We start from the raw sequence: 15,507 nt of genomic DNA, 5'->3' as shown, positions 1-15,507 counted from the left end.
TCTACATACATTGAAATATTATGTATATGTTTTCATTCTTTAGCCTTTTGATATGCTAAATGTTTAAAATAGATTTTGAATGTAAAACGAAGCTTGCATTTCTAGAATAAATACCACTTACTTGGTCATGATGTGATATATTTTTCATATAGTACTAGGTTCAGTTTGCTAATATATTGTTTACTTTTTTTGTGTGTATGTCCATAAGAGTTGATAGTCTCGTTCTTCTTTTGTAAGTTTTGGTTGGATTTTTTTTTTTAAATTTATTTGTTCACTCCAACTAAGTTGTCAATTTCTTTCATGAAGTTGTTTATCATGTCCTCTCATTATTCCTTTTAACATCCGTTAGCTCTCAGTAATGACCCATCCTTCATTCCTGATATTGATAACCTGTATTTTTTTCTTTGTTTTCTAATTTTTTTTTGCTATGGGTTTATCTGATTTATTAGTGTCCCTAAAGATCTGATATTTGTCTTAATTAATTTTGTTTATTATTTTCTCTTTTCTATTTAATTTTTTCCCAGTTTTATTTTTATTATTTATTTATTTATTTTGTTTGTTTTGTTTTGGTTTAGTTTGCTCCTCCATTCTTAAGTTCTTAAAAGCATTAAGTTTATACCTACCTTCTTTTTGTGTATGTATTTAAACATTTAAATTTCACTCAAATGACTCCTTAAGATTCATTCACAGAGTTTGATATGTTGCATTTTTATTTTGTTCAGTTCAAAATGTATATGCTTTAAAGAAATATGTATATATATTTGCTTTAAAGTAATACCTATACACATTAAAATGTTGTAGAAGATACAATTGCAAATAAACTGCACAAGAAAAATAACTAAAACATAGTGTGATATTTCTTACAGTTTAAAGGTTAGAAAAATTATATCCAGATCAGTATAGCAAGAAGGCCTATGTTTCCCTTCTTAGTTCCAGGAAAATTATAGAATGTTAGAGTAATAAAAAAGAAGAACAATATCATTTTTTTAGCACATTGACTATTATGTAAGTACTGTTCCCTATGACATATGATGTTTGAAATCAAGTATAATATTTCAAATGTAAATTGAGAATCAATTATATTTATGGGTAATATTTATAAACATTCATAACTTTAAAAAATATCTTTAGAAAAATCAAGTAATCAGAAGTCAGGAACTATGTATACTAATTGTGACTCTAATACTAAACTGGGAAATCGTAGAAAATGACAAATCTTTAAGGCATTACTCATCGTTAAAAAATAGATATTAGTAGGCATCTCATTAAAATCTAATATGAAGTTTTTTCATTGCAATTATACAATTTTTTTTTTTTTTTTTTTTTGAGACGGAGTCTCGCTCTGTCGCCCAGGCTGGAGTGCAGTGGCCGGTTCTCAGCTCACTGCAAGCTCCGCCTCCCGGGTTTATGCCATTCTCCTGCCTCAGCCTCCAGTAGCTGGGACTACAGGCGCCCGCCACCTCGCCCGGCTAGTTGTTTTTTTTTTTTTTTTTTTTTTTTTTTTTGTATTTTTTAGTAGAGACGGGGTTTCACGGTGTTAGCCAGGATGGTCTCAATCTCCTGACCTCGTGATCCGCCCGTCTCGGCCTCCCAAAGTGCTGGGATTACAGGCTTGAGCCACCGCGCCCGGCCAATTATACAAAATTTGATAATTTTAATGATTACTTGAATACAAACTAAGAGTACCTATAAAAACAGAGAATATGCAAACATTTTTGCATCATGGAAAATTGTAGTTTCTAAGGGTAGGATTTACCAGTTGGTTGAAATATGACATTAAATAGAACTTTGTAGACAACCCAAATCTTGCATTATTCTAAGTATGGTTTCTAAAAGCAAGCCACTTTAGACAATCAAACAAAATAATACTTTTAATAAGGCTGTACATTTTCCCTAATAAAGTCTTAATGTTTCTGAAATCAAAGACAAATTTTTGTGAGTCTCTTTTAGTGCCCAGATATCTGCAGTCACTTGGGTTACTTGCAAAACTCTGGGTTTAGGATAACTGAAATAAAATTATATTGTAACATCTGATTTACTTGATATTATTGAGTATCCTTGAAAGTGTAATGGAATGCATAAGTTTAGAAGGGTATGACATTCTCACCAGTGGAATGTTATGATTTTGTCTCCCGCAGGTGCTCCAAGTGACCAGAGCAGTGGCACCTCCTCTCCTCTCTGTGACAGTGGCTTACATCTCAACTACCACCCCAATAATACAGTAAGACGATCCAGGCACAGCTCAGATTAATAAGGAGATAACACATAGTTTGTAAAAACTGCTAGTGAATCTGATTTATGTGATAGATAGGAAATCCCTGGTTGCATAATCATTTAAGTATTATGATAAACAAGAAATGGAAAATAAATAGGTCAGGGTTTTTATGCCATTTTTTCCCCTCTCCAGTCTGTATGGATTAAGTTATTTTTAAGCAATAGATACTATTAACTTGGGGAGGTCACTGGAAATGGATAATATCATACAGTCATTTTAGAACATTGCACATTATATGTGATTCCAGGTTCAAAATGCTTTGATATTAGTTTTATCACTTTTTTCTTTTGAAATTACTTAACTAAAAGTACCTATTTAATTTGCCATTTGTTAGGAATTTTTTAGCCAACTTTACGCACAGTAAGCAATTACTGCAGTGAGAAAATCCAATTCACACATTATTTTAACATGTAATGAACGTTTATACATGTATTTAATAAAAGTTAAAATTAATCTTTGTTTTGTAGATATTTAATAAAATTTTAATCTTTGTTTTCTACTTGCATTTTGAGTAAATTGATTTTAATATCTTATAAATGTTTTTGAAGTTCCTTGTATTTCATCCTTCAAAATACTCACACATTCTTAAAGAAATAATTTTTTCTGATTACAAACACATCTAACAATCATCTTGCATGCTTATAAATGTGAAGAGAAGCAGAGGTGACCTTAAGCAGAATTTTTTCATTCTATTCCACATATTATGGTACAGACGTCATGTAGCTTCTTCTACTGACTCGTATGATTCATACTGCATTTGAAATTTTTGTCAAAATAGTGGCATTTTAGTTCAAAGCAATCTTTTTGAACATCTTCAATCCTGAATGGCCTTCACTGTACCTGATGTCCCCAGTATTACTCCTCAGCTGAGAACCTTAGGCCCTCAAGTTGTCGACATTTTTCCGTCTTAAAAAGACATTTGCCAAGACAAACGGTTATCTGTACAACTGTAAGGATATTTTAGGATATTTTCTAAAACCAACCTCAGCTGGATATATTTCATGTGGCCATCTTTGAAACCTTTTTTTTTTTTTTTTTTTTTGCCAGAGAAGTAATTGCCACACAAAAAGGGGCATTTAAAACCACAATACAGCACGACGGGAGTGGCTTAAAATTTATGAGGAAATATACAGGTTTCCTAATGAAAAACTTAGATATACAATGAAATTTTTTACCTCTTGATTTTGTAATTACTGTGCTTACCTTTTTCCCTCCCAATCTAGATGCCTTCGACAATTTCAGTGCACTTCTGTTTTCCTTCACTGCACTGGTGCACCTGCCCTCAGTAGCTGGAGGTGTTGGCTGTGCCCATTCACAGCTGATCCCTCTTCTCTGGATCCCCTTTGCCTGGGAGTCAGAACTCCCCTGGGTGTTGGGCACTACATGCCCTGCTTCCATCAGTCCTGAGAGGTTGCTCCTAAGAGTGCCCCCTCCACATGTCCCTCAAACAAGAATTTCCATCTCAACTCTGATCCTAAGGCAGAAACAAGAGCACACTTACTTCAGAGTGGGAGAAAGCTGTTTGCAGCTGTTTTGTTCTAGGTCTTGTCTCATACCCTTGAACTCCTGTATAATAATGAGAAGCAGAGGAGTCCGAATGGCAGGTCTAAGGGTAGAAATCATTCTGGTTTGTTTTTAACCCATTCCTTTGACATATAGAAAAATGTGTACAGAATAATGTCCTTCCTTAGAAAACTACAATTACAGCAAGAAAATCACTCCAATTCTATAACATGACTGATCCCAAATAAATTCAGTTTTATAAAATTAAAAATAAAGCAAATGTTATAAATTCCTCTTACTGCAGCTATGTCTTCCCATTTCCAGAGGCACATTTTATTTTCCTTTGAGCATTAGAATTGAACATTCTTTTGACATTGCTGAAGATATTTCACTGTAAGGAAATTGAAAGTATTTATCATGATGCTATAGAGAATAATAATAAAAATATGAAAACAAAACAAAGTATATTCAAAATAAAGACAAAAGTCTCAATGCATATCAATTAAATGCATTTTTGTTGAGAAGTTACTGTGTGGAAACACCCCTCTTTGGGGGTGTTATACTTTGGGGAGCTGTTAATTATGATTTTAACACAAAAACAATAAGATCCAGATCTGTAGACAAAAGCATAAAATTAACTATAACATAAGCAGAAAAAAGAATGAGTAGCAGCATTCTAATAACACAGGTAAAGAGCTGTAGAGACTTTGAACAGCTGACTAAAAAATTCAAAGTAAGTTGAGAGACTACAAACCAAGTGTGTGCTTTGTTGCCCACATGGGAGACTAACCTGCAATGGTAACCAGACCATGCAGGCTTGCACAGCCAGGGAGAGCACGTGCTGTTTCTTCTGTATCTTGAATAAGCTTTGATAGAGGAATGGCGAGTGGAGAACACCTCTACTCAGAGGTGTACTAAATTTGGAGAGGTCAAAGACATGAAATAACAACAGACAATGGGCACTCGGAAGGAAGAGTGCATTGTGAGGCAAGTTTTCTTTCCGCAGAATACGTGTATATTATAGACAGTCTACTTAAAAGAAACATTTGATTCTCTGATGTGTCTTAATTCTCAGTTCTATCCTAGGCTCACAAACTGCCTTTTCAATGTCTATACCTTGATCTGAAACAAATTTTGAGTATTTATTATTCTGGTTTTCTAAGATGTCCTTATTGTATTTTAAGGCAGCATTTTAAGTCTAAGGGGAAATAAAGGATTATAATATATTAACATCATTCCACCATCCTACATAAAAATATCATCTATTCCTTCTAATGATGCACAACATCACTAATTTTAAGCGATATGAAAGTCATTTGTTTTGCCAACCCAGACCTTGGCTCCTCAGCCCCAGCTCAGATTCACTGAACTTCTCTCTTGAAATGGAGTAGAAGGATTTGTTTTGTGCTTGCCAGAAGATTCTGATTCAGATAATCAGCCAAGCAGACTGAGAAACATTTTTCTTAACTGTACACTTTTAATTAATACATCCTATGCTGCCAAATCCTTAATAAAATCTGGGTCAGCAGTTTGCCTTGTGTGCAGTTCTGTTTTGGTAAGATAGTTGTTCTTGAGGTTATTGTTTGGCATGTGTAAAATTTTGGGAAAAGAGCAAGGAAACATAAATGCTTCTTTTTCCAATCACATTATTAATATTTTAGGAAACAACATTTTTGACATTGTAGAGTAGAGCTATTGAAAAATAGTCATGGTTCTCAAAAGCACAAAAATGGTTGTGTTTTTAGACTATCTTTTGTGCAAAAATAAATCTGACTACTATTCCAAAATATGATTAGAAAGTAAATTTATATTCTATTTACATAAATAAAATAAGTAAGGAGAAAAATTCTTTAAAGGATGACTTGTCTTCCACTGTAAATAACAGGTCTATAATATGAAATATATCAACTCTGTTTAGTCAAATAACTGAAGAGGGACTTATTACATATTTCTTATAAACAAGAAACATAAGAAAGTGACATATTTATACTTTTGGTACATAAAGGCATCAAATCAAGATGCCACAGAAAGAATGTCAAAGGCCACATATATTTCTGTACTTGCCAGTCTATGAAATGGATTGATATGGTTTGTAAAACCTACCGTATTCATGTATTGGTTATTAGTCAGTCCCCAACATCTCATTACCCATATCTTTAACAGTCTTTGACATACTCTGTCTCATTTATTGATGAAACACAAAATTTGAGAGAAATTATTATTGTATTTTATGAAAGATGAGAAATCATCTTTAAATAATAACTTGAAGATATATAACCAAAATGTGAAATAATCAAGTAAAAAAATCCAAATTATTTTCCATTGTTTCACCTCTGATTATGAGTGTTGAATGTTAAATGTGCTGCAGTAGATCTGTTGGCTCTGCTATCAAAGAGCTGTTAGTCTAAGTGAATCCTGGGGGTGCCCTTTGCTGGCTGGGCGACTTGGGTAGATCATTTACTATAGAACTCAGGAATGCGTGTTTGCACTGGGGTTCTGGGAAGGAGTTTCAGTCATTGCCAACATGGTCCTTGCTTTGTGCAGCTGGGTGGGTCCTGAGCCACTTGCAATCCCTGTGGGCATCTCTGACCTGGCCACAGAAACCTGGTTTGTCTACCCAAGCCTGCCACGCAGTATTATTGCTTCCTCATGTTCCCTCATGATGAAAAGGTGAAAAGTAATAATAGAATGCTTCTTAAAAAAACCTTCTTGGCTCACGCTTATAGTCCCAGCACTTTGGGAGGCCAAGGCAGGCGGATCACCTGAGGTCAAGAGTTCAAGTCCAGCCTGGCAAACATGGTGAAACCCCATCTATACTAAAAATACAAAAATTAGCCAGGCCTGGTTGTGGGCATCTGTAATCTCAACTACATGGGGGGCTGAGGCAGGAAGATCACTGGAACCCCAGTGGCAGAGGTTGCAGTGAGCTAAGATCATGCCATGCACTTCTAAGTGATAGAGCGAGACCCTGTCTCAAAAAACAAACAAAGAAAAAAAAATCTTCTGTTTCTCCCTTCAAATATGAACAAAGTAATAGCTTTGTTTTTCAAAGATGTTGCAAGTGGTGTAAGTCAAGCACTTAGTACAGGTAGGTATTACTAAAACTACTATTAAATAGTAATAGTAATATTCCTAAGAATGTCCTCCCTAAAAGTTCCATGTTTAGAAACAATTTTGCCCATTATTTGAGCTTATTATTTTTGAGAATACATTATTTGATACTTTTTACTTACAGCTACCAAGCGATGCATGTAATTAGTTTGTTTTAGTAAATGTTAAATTACCATTAGCCTTTTAGGTATATTGAAAATAGTATGGAGCTATTTAGCTGGGCTATATTCTAAGAACTTTTTCAATTGTTGCTGTAATCTTACCAGTTGTTACCATTATTATCCCCACTTTGAAGATAAACACAGTAAGACAGAGACTACAAAACTTGCCCCCAGGTAGTGGACTAGTCAGCTGGGAAATTGGTATTCAAATATAAGTGGTCTGATTCTGACTTGCAACTTAAGCGCTCGCCACATTGTACTGTCGCCCAGCTGACCCCATATCATGCGCTGACCACCTATAACAGCTGACATAAAGAACTGATTCCGTGTCATGAACTGACCATGTATAACAGCTGACATGAAGATCTGACTTCACGTCACATGCTGATTATCCATAACATCTGATATGAGGCCAAGAGAAAGAATAATATGAAACCTAGGTTTGTGCCTTTGCAGTCACCAGAGAGGCATTCAAAGCAATTGACTAGCATTGAAGGACAGGTGTCTTGGAGGCTGAGGTGCTCATTAAGTCACCAATAGGGACCCCTCACTAAGTGATCTTAGCCAGTCTACCCTTCAGGATATTCTAAACCGCTCCACTGACTTAGTACCTTTTTGTTTGCTCAATCTGCAACAATTAACATAAAAATGCCGGGTAGCATACAACCTTTAGTAAAAGTAATATTGTTTTTCACTGGAAGAATTGTTAAAAAAATTTAATGCCTGAGAGTAATGCTTAATAATATTTAGACTTCACAGAGTTTCAATATCTAGACTAAAATAGAATCTTCTTCCAACATTATCAGTCAAAAATTAGTGAATAAAGGGAAGTCAATGTTACCAGTTTACTGGCCAAATTGAGCTTACAACCCATGCCAATTTAAATATTAATATTATTTGATGTGCTGATGTGATGAAGAAATGTTAACATTAAAGCTGAAATAATGAAGAAACATGAATCAAGTGAAAAAGCACAAATTTTATCAAATGTAAGTCTCTTCCATATACAAATGGAAATAAAAGCTCTAACGAAACTTAAGATATGTGTAATTTTAAGCCAGCAGTAGTTGGCTTGATATGCAATTAAAACAACATAAGAAAGTATAAACTTTTTATGAACATGAAGTTAGAAAAATGAGTACAGATTTCCTTGAGCAGTGTTTTGAAAGTTGTTTTATAGGAATGCTCATTCTATTCAAAAATATTTGCAAAAAACTGATAAATTAAAAACACTTATAATTGTGTTTGACACTCATAAAATACTTGCTAATTGAATGAACTACTAGTTATTTTTGTTTTTTCACTTATTGGTTAATTATACTTAGAGTTTTTTCCCACTTTTTCCATTCTTGAATAAATTATGTTCTGTCACACTCTTATCCTTTCCTTCCATCTCCACTCCTCATTTAAAAATATGTTTTTACTAGCATTCTTAGTCTCAATAATTCATTTCTTAATTTCTTATAGCATTCTATTAATAAATAAGTTAACCAATACAACTTTAGTGTACTTAATATGGAATTCTTCTCATGGTATTCCATAAAAGTCTTTTGATCATTTAGGGGAAAAATAATATCCCCCAGATGAAAGGGGTTTGGGACACAGAAACTCAAAGCACAGAAGAAAAACATTACATTTAAATATTTGTCTTCCTTTCAGGACACATTATCATGCTCGTCGTGGCCGACATCTCCAGGCTTGAGGTGGGAGAAGCGATGGTGCGACCTCAGACTGATCCCTCTACTACATTCGCGCTTCTCTCAGTATGTGCCCGGCACAGATTTGAGTCGGTGAGTCCATGTTTATGCGTTACGATTGTTTTGTTTATTAAAAAAGAGGCCTTTTAGGAAATCTTTTTAACATATCGCAATATGCTTTATGATTTTAGGATGTTTTTGATAGTAGAAAGAAGATCTTCAAAATAATAATCTAACAAAGTTAAACACTATTCTGATGACAAAACCACAAGTTAAAGCCCTGACTCTGCTATTAACTTATTCTAATGGATTCAATGGATTCAATAGATAGTTTTATTAAGTTTTCGTATTTCCTCTTGTGTTGTTTACTTCTCAAGAATATTGCATAGTTTATTTATTTATTTATTCATTTATTTATTTTGAGTCAAGGTCTAGCTATATTGCCCAAGCTGGAGTGCCGAGGTGCGATCTTGGCTCAATGCAACCTCCACCTCGTGAGTTCAAGTGATCCTCCCACCTCAGTCTCCCAAGTAGCTGGACTGCAGGCACATGCCACCATGCCCAGCTAACTTTTTTGTTTTGTTTTGTTTTTGTAGATATGGGATTTCACCATGTTCCCTAGTATTGAACTCCTGGTCTCAAGAGATCTGCCTGCCTTAGCCTCCCAAAGTGTGGGGGTTACAGGCATAAACCACATGCCCAGTGGCATAGTTGGTCTAAATTATAAGATTTATTTTCTGCTTTTAATATTCTTCTATTATTATCTATTTTAGTAAGTGTAAGGTAAGTAGTGTCCTCATTTTCATTCTGGAATTGTTTTTTCTCTTTTTATCTTGGTCAGTTTTGCTAAGGAGTTGTACATTTTGTTAATTTTTAGAAAATGATTAATTTGGGACTTTCTTGGATCTCTTAACTTATATATATACTTTATGAGCCTCTGCTTTTTCCCTGATTGTTTCCATTTCTTAAGTTTTTCTGCTTGAATTTTTGTTCTTATTGCTTTTTGAGAGATATAAGTTCCAGGGATTGAAAAACTTTTCTGTAAAGAGTTGTATAGTAAATATTTTATGTTTTGCAGGCCTTAATATCTCTGTCACAAAGTACTCAACTCTGCTGTTCTGCCACAAAAATAGTCATATACAATATATAAATAAATGAGCACACCTTTGTTCCAATAAAACTGATTTACAAAAACAGGTGTCAGGCTACATTTGTCCCATAGGCTTTAGTTTGCCAGTCCATTTTGATAATTAATTTTAAGACTTATTTTTCCTAATATGTATTGCCAGATCTTTACATTTCCAGCAAATACTATTGTAGTTACTTCTGCAAGTTTAGCATTATCTCTTGACTTATTTATAGTATTTTTGAGTATATCACTTTGTATAGTTTTCTGACGGGTTGCTCGAGGTATTATAATATGTATAGGTAACGTATCACAGTCTACTGGTAACGTTTTACCACTTTGAATGAAGAGTATGGAAATGTTGCTTCCGTTAAGATTCCTTTATCTTTCTCGTTTATAAAGATATTACCTTAACTTCCTATACATACATCAAACACTATATTGGGTGGTGTTATGAGTTTTGCTTCAACCATCAAATAAGATTTTAAAAACTCGTGGAAAAGATAATCCATTATACTTAACCCAAAGTGTACCCATCAATGATCTTTCTGAATTTCAAAGCTTCTTTTATCGCTTCCTTTCTGCTTAATTTTTTTAGACATTCTTTAAAGGTAGATTTGCTAACATTTAATTCCCTCAGTTTTCATTTATCTTAGTGGATACAGACTTTGGAGTTGACAGTTCTTTTCTTTCAGAAGCTAAAATATGTTAGGCATTAACGTCTACTGTCATTCAAATCGGTGTCCCCTATAAGTAATATGTTCTTTCTCTCTGTCTGCTTTCAAGACTTTTTCTTTTTCTTTTTTTCAGTTTCAGAAGACTAATTATGAAGTATGTTGGCATATATTTATTTAAGTTTCTCATAAATGGGCTTTATTCTGCTTCTTAAATCTGTATGATTATGACTTTCACCAAATTAGGGAAGTTTTGACTTTTATTCCTTCAAACACTTGGTTAGCCGCACTTTGCATTCTCTCGCTCTGAATCTCTGTTGATGCAAATATTAACCCTTTTATTATTGTCCCGCACATCATTGAGAAACTTTTTAAGAATCTATTTTTTTTCTGTTACACAGTTTGGGAAAAGTTTATTGATCTGTATTAATGTTTTCAAATTCTATTTCCTGTCATTTAACTCTGCTCTTCAGCCTACTCAGCATTTTAGTTTTTGTTGATTTATTTTTTCAGTTCTAGTTTGTTCTTTTAAAAATAACTTATTTTTTGAAGTTTTTAAAAATATTTTTATTTGTTTCAAGAAAACTTCTAATTGCTTGTTGAAGCATTTTTATGATGGTTACTGTAAAATCTTTGTGAGATAATTTCAATATCTCATTCATTTCATTGTTAGTATCATTAGTTCTTTTCTCGTTCAACTTGTGATTTTCCTGGATATTGATGTGACAAGTGATGTAACAAAATCATTCTAGACTTTGGATATTAAATGTTGAGATTCAAGTTCCTATTTAATCTAGGTTTTGTTGTTGTTGTTCTTGTTCTTCTTCTTGTTGTTTTCAGCAGGCAATCTCTTTGTTGTGAGGACTGGGTGGGTGTATATGTTAAGTTTCCTACTGCACCATGCTGACACCTGGAAAGGTAGATGGACAGGGTCATTTATATTTCTTGGTTGCTAAAGGTTGGAGGTAGAAGCTCAACTCCCCACAGAATTCTACTGACATAAGGAAGGAGGTGGACGGATAGGAGAGGGCAACTAGCTCCACCAAGCACCACCTCATTCCACCGTGGTGATAATGGTGGGAGAGACTCAGCTCCTTGCTGGGCCACACTTGTCAGCATGGAAGGGGAGGCACAGTACTTACTTGTCCCATCTCCCACAAGTCCATTTAGTCTGATTGCTGCAGGTGAGTATGAAGGTTCAGCTCTCCAGGACACCCCACTGACGCTACCCTGGCAGGGAAATTGGAGCCTGCTTCTTTAAGGTGTAGGATGGAAGACCAGCTTCCTGCTAAGCCCTGCTGAAAACCTTGTGAACAGGGAGACAACGTATCCATTGGTATTTGACTGAATTTGGGCAGGTATTGCCAAAAGGTTTTGTTTGGTTTTTAGTGCACCCATTCTCTAGTCCTTTAGAGTAACAGGTTTCCATTGGAGGCTTTATGTTTTAAAAAATCTTGCTGCTAGCCATTCAGATTGGAGGATTCAGAGGGTCATGTCTAGGACATGCAGGAGGAAAAGCCAGGGGACTTAGCACTTTTTTCATCCCTGAGTTTGAAGTCCCTAGTCATTCATGCTTACCTGTTCACCACACAGGGGCTTCCCATACTTTTGTCATGTTATGTGTGAAGTTCTTTAGTCGCATAAGGAAGCATCTGATAAGAATGAGGCCACTTTGTCTTGGCCAGAATAGGAAATCCACAAGTACTGATATTCATATATTTTAAAAAATTCATTTGATAATGTTTTATTTTTGTTATAATTACTTCTTTGACCTATGGACTATTTAAAAGTGTATCATAAAATTTCAAAATATTTGTGGATTTTCTTTTTTCTTTTTCTTTTTTCTTCCTTTCTTTCTTTCTTTCTTTTTTTTTTTTTTTTTTTTTTGAGACGGAGTCTGGCTCTGTCGCCCAGGGCTGGAGTGCAGTGGCCGGATCTCAGCTCACTGCAAGCTCCGCCTCCCGGGTTCACGCCATTCTCCTGCCTCAACCTCCCAAGTAGCTGGGACTACAGGCGCCTGCCACCTCGCCCGGCTAGTTTTTTGTATTTTTTAGGAGAGACAGGGTTTCACCGGGTTAGCCAGGTTGGTCTCGATCTCCCGACCTCGTGATCCGCCCGTCTCAGCCTCCCAAAGTGCTGGGATTACAGACTTGAGCCACCGCGCCAGGCCTGTGGATTTTCTAATTATCCTTTTGCTATTTCTATTTAGTATAATTTCATGCTAGATGATTTCAATCCTTTGATAATTTTTGAGGCTTGATTTTACTCAGCATGTATGTTATTTTGGGAAACGTTTTATATGTATTTATAAAGGATGAGTATTGTAATTTTTTTAGTGCTGTGTTGTACATATTTCAACTAGGTCATATGTGTCCATCAGAGGCTCTGATCCTCTGCATCAGTCATGATTTTTTTCATTTATTGTATTAGGTTTTACACGAACATGGTAAAGTGTCCCACTATGATAGTAGATCTGTGTGTTTCTCTATATTGTTGAGTCAGTGTTTGCTGTGTATACTTAATTATGTTGTCAGATACAAGTAGATTTAGAATTTTTATAAATTCCAGTTATATGATGCCGGATAATTATGGCATGTCCTATACCTTTGGAAATGTTTCCCACCTTTAAGTCTATCTATATTTGGATAAATAAAAAACAGATTTCTATTTATTAATACCTACTTGTATATTCTTCTATCCTATTATTTAAACTTTTCTTAGTCTTACTGTATAAAATGGGCCCCTTCTGCATTATATATGTATATATACACATCTATATATTATACATATATTTGGAATATTCTTTTTTGTTTTTAATCCAAAGTAACAAACTTGGTCATTAAATCAAATTAGTCTAGTTACTTTTAATGTAATCACAGATACATTTTGAATATACCATCTTATTTTTTTCTATTGAATATCCTAGCTTTTTACGATTAAACCTTTTATTTTGAAAAAAATGTATATTCACATGCACTTGTGGGAAATACTATTTTCATTTACTCTTTGCTTATTATCCCAAATGGTATCACGTTGCAAAACAATAATACAATATCCCAAACAGGGAATTAACTTGACAAAATTCACCACACAGGTTTTACCTGTGTGTGTGTTTGTGTGTATGTGTGTGTGTGTGCGTGTTTATTTCTGTGAAATATTATCACATATGCATCTTCCTGCATCCAGCAACGCAGCCAAGTTTTGTATGAACAGTTCCATCACTGCAGGCATTCTCCTGTAGTTCTTCCACAACTACACTAGCATCCCTTCGACCCTCCTCCGTCACCACAGTTCTAATCTCTGACAACTAATAACGTGTTCTTCGCCTCTGTTATTTCACCTTATTGAGAACATTATATATGATACTATATAACCTTATTTAATTCAATTTTTTGATGCATAATAGATGCATAGTTTTAGAATACATGAGATCATTTAATACATTCATAGAATTCGTAAAAATTGAGTAAAAAATGGATACTTACAATATCTATCATCTTCATATTTGTCTTTTCTTTATATGAGAACTATTCAAATCCTTCTTTTCTAGCTATTTTAAAAAATATACAATAGATTATTATAAACTATAGTCACCTTACTAAACTATTTAATACTAGGTCCTATTTCTTATATTAAACTATATATTTGTATTCATCAATCAACTTCTCTTCATTCTCTCTCCCTTCTAACTTTCCTAGTCTCTGGTAACAAACAATCTACTATCTATCTTAATGAGATCAACTCTTTTAGCTCTCACTGAAATGTGAGTGAGAAGATGGAATACTTATCTTTTTGTGCCTGGATTATTTCACTCAGTATAATGACCTCTAGTTCTGTCCATGTTGCTGCAAATGACACAGTTTCATTCTTTTTTTAATGGATGAATAATATTGTATTGCGTAGATAGATAGATAGATAGTATATGTATACTACACTTTCTTTTTTTTTTTTTTTTTGAGATAAAGTTTCACTCTTGTTGCCCAGGCTGGAGTGCAGTGGCACGATCTTGGCTCACTGCAAACTCCGCCCCCTGGGTTCAAGCAATTCTTCTGATTCAGCTTCCCAAGTAGCTGGTATTAAAGTAGCATCCCACCATGCCCAGTTACTTTTTTGTATTTTTAGTAGAAATGGTGTTTCATCATGTTGGCCAGCCTGGTCTGGAATTTCTGATCTCAAATGATCCACCTGCCTCAGTCTCCTAAAGTACTGGAATTAAAGGCGTAAGCCACCGTGCCTGACCCAAATGTATACTACACTTTCTTTAGCCATTCATCCACTGATAGACACTTAGGTTGATTTCACATTTTGGCTATTATGAATATTGTTGCAATAAACATAGGAGCACAGACGTCTTTTCAACATATTGATTTCCTTCTTTTAAAATATGTACCCACTACTGAAATTGCTGGACTGTGTTACAGTCTTATTTTCAGTTTTATGAGAACTGAAAAACTCCATACTCTTCTGAAGTAGTGAAGTGTTCTAATTTACATTTTCACCAACCGTGTATAAGGGTTCCTCTTTCTCCACATTCTCACCAGCAGTTGTTATTGCCTGTCTTTCATATATAAGCCGTTTTAACTGGGGTGAGATATCTCATCAACAGCTTCATCAGCTAAATGAATTGCACTTTATTTGCATGTCTGTGATGATTAGTGATGTTGAGCAGTTTTTCATATATCTGTTGACCATACGTATGTCTTCTTTGAGAAATGTCCAAATCTTTTGCCCATTTTTAAATTAGATTTTTTTTTTGTTATTATTGAGTTGTTTGAGTGCCTTATATATTCTGTTCAGTAATTCTTTGTCAGATGGGTCATTTGAAAATATTTTTTCCCATTCTGTAGGTTGTCTCTCACTTTATTTTTTCTCTTGTGGTGCAAAAGCTTTTTTGTTTGATGTAATAACATTTGTCTATTTTTGCTTTGGCTGTGCTTTTGTGGTCTTACAGAAAACGTCT

At 34.5% G+C, this 15,507-nt stretch overlaps 1 protein-coding gene across 4 annotated transcripts in view; it reads left to right on the top strand.

Moving 5' to 3' along the window:
• The window catches only part of SNTG1 (syntrophin gamma 1), a 929,093-nt gene that overhangs the window by 646,002 nt on the left and 267,584 nt on the right, over positions 1-15,507 (top strand). For all 4 annotated transcript variants that reach the window (XM_030938149.1, XM_030938152.1, XM_030938151.1 and 1 more), the window contains 2 exons: positions 2,139-2,221; positions 8,710-8,840. In XM_030938149.1, coding sequence (XP_030794009.1) covers positions 2,139-2,221; positions 8,710-8,840 — 214 coding nt within the window. The remainder of the gene's footprint in view (positions 1-2,138; positions 2,222-8,709; positions 8,841-15,507) is intronic.

This window comes from Rhinopithecus roxellana, chromosome 9 (genome assembly GCF_007565055.1).
Source record: "Rhinopithecus roxellana isolate Shanxi Qingling chromosome 9, ASM756505v1, whole genome shotgun sequence".
NCBI lineage: Eukaryota > Metazoa > Chordata > Mammalia > Primates > Cercopithecidae > Rhinopithecus > Rhinopithecus roxellana.
The sequence above is the reverse complement of the archived record's forward strand: the minus strand, read 5'-3'. Positions and strand labels throughout refer to the sequence as shown.